Source organism: Diadema setosum, chromosome 13, assembly GCF_964275005.1.
Source record: "Diadema setosum chromosome 13, eeDiaSeto1, whole genome shotgun sequence".
In the NCBI taxonomy this organism is placed as follows: Eukaryota; Metazoa; Echinodermata; class Echinoidea; order Diadematoida; family Diadematidae; genus Diadema; species Diadema setosum.
The window spans coordinates 32281720-32288184 of record NC_092697.1 but is presented as its reverse complement, the minus strand read 5'-3'; the positions used below and the strand labels follow the sequence as shown (position 1 = coordinate 32288184).

General features: G+C 39.6%; 1 protein-coding gene across 1 annotated transcript; it reads right to left on the bottom strand.

Annotated features, from left to right (window-relative positions):
* Positions 1–1427: 1427 nt before the first annotated feature.
* LOC140236593 (uncharacterized) lies at positions 1428–4133 on the bottom strand. The gene has a single exon (XM_072316519.1). It carries the CDS (start codon positions 4131–4133, stop codon positions 1428–1430), a length of 2706 nt encoding a protein of 901 aa, XP_072172620.1.
* Positions 4134–6465: the final 2332 nt, after the last annotated feature.

Genomic DNA, 6465 nt, shown 5'->3' with positions numbered 1-6465 from the left:
GAAACTTATTACTTTCTCGGAAACCATAATCATAATTCATGGCCGGCGGAACCGGGGGTGGGGGCCAGGTGGGCTCGATCCCCCCCCCCCCCCCACACACACACACACACTTTTTTTAACCCCGCTGAAGACCTTTTTTTTTTTCCGGAAGTGAAAGGAGAAAGGTGAGCTGAAGACCTCTTTTTTTCATAAAACCAGGAAGTGCCCTCCCCCTCCCCCCACTTTTGAAAACTCTCCGCCGGCCCTGTAATTCATCTACAGCCTCTCATTTGATCAGTGCGTGTTATATTTGTTTAAGATGTAAAGACTCCGATGTTTATCATATGCAAAAAAAAAAAAAAAAAAAAAAATCATGTTCTGTAAGCCTCGTAAGCATGAACGGCTGAGTTTAGATAGCACATCATTCAATTTTTTCAATTCAATGAAGGTTTATTGACAATAAAAAAAGATCATGCAGCTCATTAGCTGAAATTGTTCATTTTACAATTAAAACAGAAATACAACATTGTACAAAATAGATATATATATATGTGAAATTGGCTATTGATATGAATATGAATCTAACGGAAACACTGTACAAACAGATAAAACATTGATATTTCATAACCCGCCTCAAATCCCTGAATTTCGAACGAAGACCCTAGAATTCCCATGGAAATTATCAACAAACAGTACATGCATAAATATTTTCTTTTTCGCTGATTAAAACCTTTGACCTCTTAACCCTCAATAAAAATGCATGTATTAAAATTATCAATAATGGAGTACGAATACTGAAAAATATTGCACATGTAAAGAAACAAATGATTGTAAAAAATCATTGAGTAACTGAACTGAGCAGGGAGTAATTAAATTTCTGAATAAAATAATTGAGCTTAATTATCGATACGCATCATAAACACAATCATATGAATGTAAACAAACTCAAGGCGCCGTTATGGCACAACATGTGGTTCTCAAAACAAGTCTAAAGCACATTTCAAATATAAAGCAGTATTTCAACACAATTAACAAAGCATTAAAAAAAAAAACAGTGTATTTATCACAAAGGTATTGAGTGCTTCCCACCCCCACCCACCAAGTCCAAATCAATGAACATCCAAGTTATTAAATAAAAAACAAGATATCTAAAAATCCAAAAAGTTTCAACTTACACCGAACCTATTACAAATCCATGCATCAAAACATAAAAGAGAAAAAAAAATCAGCACCAAACATCAAACTTACAGCATCCAGCCTGACCCTTGACCCTTGACCTTTGACCCCATGACCTCAAAACTCTCAAGAGAATCAATGATGGGCAGATATATGCACTTGAAATTGACCTTGACCTTTTGGACATGATATGCATGAAATTTACTATTAAAAACACAAAGAGAATACTTTACAAAAAGTCAGGAATATTGCACATTGATGAGTAGAAAAGTCTACAAACCATTGAGTATCCTCACTAAGCAAGGGATTGTTGAGTTTCTGAAACGTTGTGTTCTGGTTCGGGGGATGTCGATATTTAACGAGTTCCTAAGGCTACGAGTTATGAGTTGGGAACGCTGAGGGGGAAGCATGTCACGGTGACGGGTAGAGCGAAGGAGGGATTTTCCAAAAGTAGTGAGAAGGGAACTCCTTCTTTCAGACAATGACTCGATGTTCATATCGCGGAGAGCATCATTATAGGGGAGATATAAGGGGTAACTGATGAGGCGGAGAGCTCTCCTCTGCACCTTTTCCAACGCTTGTGACTGCTCATGCGTCAGGTTGGTGCACCACACTGGGGCAGCAAATTCAAGAAGGGGGCGGATATACACGGTGTACACAAACAACAGATCATTATGGGTAACTCCGTTTCTCCTGAGTGAGCACAAAATGTAAAGTCTCCGAGAGGCGCGCGAGATCATTTCCCGTACTTGACTATCCCATCTCAGGTCTGATCGGATGGTAACGCCAAGAATGCGCATGGAAGATACGACTTCAATCGGGTTGTTTCCAATAGTAATGACCGGAGGGGGGACATGATTACGCAAGAAGGTGAAGTGCATCAATTTGCATTTTTCAGGCTTGGGTGTCATGTAATTAGCATTGCTCCATTCACAAACAGATTCAATATGAGATTGCAAATTGTTGTGGCCGGCTTTGTGAGAGATTTCGACTATGCTCAGGTCGTCGACATACTTCCATCTATTGTCCGCTGTCAGGGCGAGGTCATTGACCATGATCAGAAAGATAATCGGGCCAAGTTTTGTCCCTTGGGGGACTCCGCACGCTAGTGATTCCGAAGATGACGTAGTACCCTTGTAGAGCACCGTCTGCGAGCGATTGGACAGGAAGCTGCAGATTGTAGGAATAATCGATGGGTTCACTTCAAGATCGATCATCTTTCTAACAGCTGTCGTATGGTCAACTAAGTCGAAAGCTTTTGTAAAATCAATGGCACAAAGATCGGCGTAGTGACCTGGTTTGTCAAGGCCTTTGTAGATTGTATCAAGCATGCTTATCAGGTAATGGCATACTGAGCTGCCTTTCATGTTTCCAAACTGACGAGGATCTATTACATGCGCGATATCAGACATAACCCATTGCGCGAGGAAATCCTCAAAGATGCGAGCTATTATCGGAGTGATCGAGATAGGACGAAGTTGACTGAACTCAACAACTGGAGTTGTCTTAGGCACCGGGCATACGGATGCTGTTTTCCAGGTATCAGGAAAATACCCAGAAGTAAGGCATTCGTTGAACAGATTTGTCAAAGGAATTGATAATTCGTAGGCAAATTCCTTCAGCAGGCGTATGGGTAAGTCAGATGGATGGCCAGCCTTGGATGCATTCAGACGCCGAAGTCGGTTGTAGACATCTCGTCGCTCTATGGTTGGGGGAGGCCAAGCTGGGAGATAGGCCGGTAGCTCCGAGAGGTTGCAACTGGGAAGCTGTCTACAGATGTCAGCAAAGTAAGTGTTCAAACGATTGGCAGTTATAAGACGAGAGATATCAGGATCTATTTCAAACTGGGGTCGCTTTTTAAGGCCAGAAAGACTTCTGATCTGTTTATGCCATTTCCCAGGTTCAGTCTCTTTTAATTGTTGGACTTTCTTGCAGTAGAAAAGCCGTTTAGCTATTTTGATTTTCCTTTGGACATCGTTTCTCAAGCTCTTGTAGAGTGACATGTCCCCACGCTTGAAGGCAGAATTACGAGCTGAAATGAGGGACCGAATGATGTTGGTCATCCATGCTTTATCAGCTACTCTACGTTTGACAGTCACTCTGTGGAAATGGGATCTATACTGGTCAGAGAGAAGTTGTCGGAAGAAGTCAACTTTGGTGTTGACATCAGGTAGGGTATTGATAACTGACCAGTCCATCTCAGTTATCCACTGTCCGAAGGATCTGACAGCGGAATCTCGGTAAGGTCGATAGGTAAATTGGACAGATTGGCGGCAGGCATGATCATGAATAGACTTGAGAGAAATAAGTGAGTGGTCACTGTTGGCAATAGGAGCACATATAACTGGTTCATGGTGCTCACAGGCAATGTCAGTGAAGATCTTGTCCAGTATTGCAGTTCCCCTTGTTGGGTTCGTGACAATCTGGACCAGTGCGGTATGTTGCTCCAAGGGTGACGCATCGAGATCGTTGAAATCACCGGTAATGAGTAACGAAGCACTGTCTGACATTGCTCTGATAGAATCAACAGTGTCAATCAGGTGGTTACAGAGCTCCTCTCTATGTTCCGATCGCGGCGGTGAGTACACAACAGCAACGTAGATGTGACTGCGCAACCGGAACTGACTGGAGGATTTTAGTTTGATCCATAGTACTTCAAGGTAGGTAGGAACGCAATCAATGAAAACTTCTGTTGCAGATAGATCATTGCGAACATATAAACAAACTCCCCCACCAGGACGATCGGGGCGATCTCGATGAAACAGGTTGTATCCAGGGAGTTCACATGCAGATGCAGATTTGTCCATGGAAAACCATGTCTCAGTAACAGCTATTAACGTAACATCCTTGTGCTGAGATCGCAACGTGGCTTCAAGGTCATCGATCTTGTTATTGAGTGACCTGGCATTGAAGACAATCAGTGATGGCGACACCGGTGCCTGTATCGTTGCTGGTTTAAGTTGACGTAAATTACGCATATTGACTCCCTGTCTGCCAAAGTGTAACTTTCTATCATGTTCAGGGGTAATGATGACACTTATCTTCCTTTGCTTCCTCCTACCTGCTCGCTTACCTCGATGTGTGCGTTTATTTGCATTTATTCCCAGTTCACATACAACATTCCATGCATATTTGATATTGCTTTTCGTTAACCAAGCGAGGAACTTCGCGTTCCCTACTTTTCCAACCCTTATAAAAATTTGAAACAGACATCTAAGAGGTCATGGTTAATAATAGTGAATGGGAAGCAGCGTAAGGAAAGAAGGTGCCTGGTGTTGTTTAGTTTGTCCAAGGAGCTACTAACCCCTCGCGTGGTTTATCCATAAGTTTTTCGTATGAATGCATCTCTTCCGAGTTTTTTTATTCAGGTTTACAGCCCGAGCGCACTGGATGATGATCCAAATATTTCTGCACCATTCTGAATACAGAACAACTTTGACGGGCAACCATTTTATAGCACACACACAATGCATGCATACAATACACATATAGAATTGCGTCTACCTTTTGTGACAGTGCAATTGCATTAATCCTGTCACGCATTTACAACAGGTCTGCTATGGTATGCTAGTGAAACAATATCCTTTGAAGTTCTTCTCTTTTTTTTACAATCTCTTGTTATATATCTTAATATAATTCTCCTCTTTATACCTTGGTGAGCCCATTATTTTGACCCTTCATCTCCTGACCAATTCCATCGCCCTTTATCCCTGTCCACTTCAGTCTCTTCCTGTTGTTCTTTCCGCGCTAAATGTTTGTTTGTTTATTTGTTTATTTGTTTGTTTGTTTGTTTGTTTGTTTGTTTGTTTGTTTTTTTTTTTACAAAAGAGTTACCTCGTGAGTGTGTGAGAATTTAATTGTCCTTTTCTTTCTTTCTTTCTCAGGCAATTCGCCTTGTTTTGCTAGTTTAGAAGTTAGGTACTTTAACGAGGAGACCTGTACTTTATAGCAGTCCCCTCCATTTTAACAACTTTGATTCAGTATTTGTCATAAAAGTCACAACATTTATTGTGTTTCCTTTCACAGTATATTCCTTTATCAAATATATACTGATTTTGTGTTATTATGTCTATTCAAAATGCTTTTTATTGTAATTTGATTTTTGTTGAAAATGAAGTAAGTGAAATTAAAGAAAATATAAAAATATGCCATATTGATGATATCAAATTGATGGAGCGTATATAATACTTCCGCAGTTAGTGCTTGGAATACTGCAGCCGCAATTATTTTAATGGACTATGCTTTGTTAAACCGTGAAAACCCTGTCTTCTCCTTTGTAAACCATTAAGAAATAGGCCTATAATGAAAACTTTATACAAAGTCTTCGGAAATTTGCGAGAGTTGGGCTACTTTTGCCCTCCGTAAACGGATGTGAGGAAATGTAAAAGAAATGTATTGCTGAGTCTATGGAAACTTGAGGAAAGTATGGGGAAAGATGCTAATGCCAGAGAAAAGGGGGAAGCACATTTTATTTACACATGATATAGGATTTTCTATCATAACCAGCCCGCGAAACACAGTTTTTAATAAACTTTATTTTAGCGCTAGGCCTATATCATCTTTTATAATCAATAGGAGGTCATTCAGTTCAAATGAAGAGTTTGTTTGCAAAAACCGATAAGTCCATTTTTGAAGATTTTGAAATACGGTCTCTGTCATAAAGTGCAAAATAATACCTTTTAAATGATGTATTGGTCACTACATATAAAGGTACATTTTTGAAGTTATGGTCAAAAGAAGCAAAAAATTTCTTATTATTCTCTTTATTTTTCTTGACCTTTAATCGCAAATATATCCATTTGATAAATATGGACTTATCGGTTTTTGCGAGCAAACTCATCTTAATAAACGTTTTCAAATGATCTTCTTTATTTATGTTGATGTCCATCAGCGTTTATAGGCCTACATATAGGCTCTACGGAATTCGCACCAAAAAAAAAAAAATCAATTTGACAAAAAAAAAAAGACAAAAGAAGAAGATACTTGGGGAGGAATTGATGAACCCGAAGACTAATTCTTTTTACTCTTTCTCATACTTTTTTTTTTCCAAGGTAATACCGTCTGTATTTATATAATCTCACTATTTTTATATAAACTCACTATTAGTTTCGCAAGTATATATGTCACAGAAAGCTGATTTAGGCCTACTAAGTTTGCCTATTTCAACTCGACGTCCAATCGAGCGCTTTCTTCGTCGATTAGCACAGACATGCAGAGTATGTCTGGAAACTAATTATATATCAATGAAAAAATATTGCCTATAATGAAAGAGTATAGCAAAGCTACAGTACTCTTTGCCTATCCCTAATC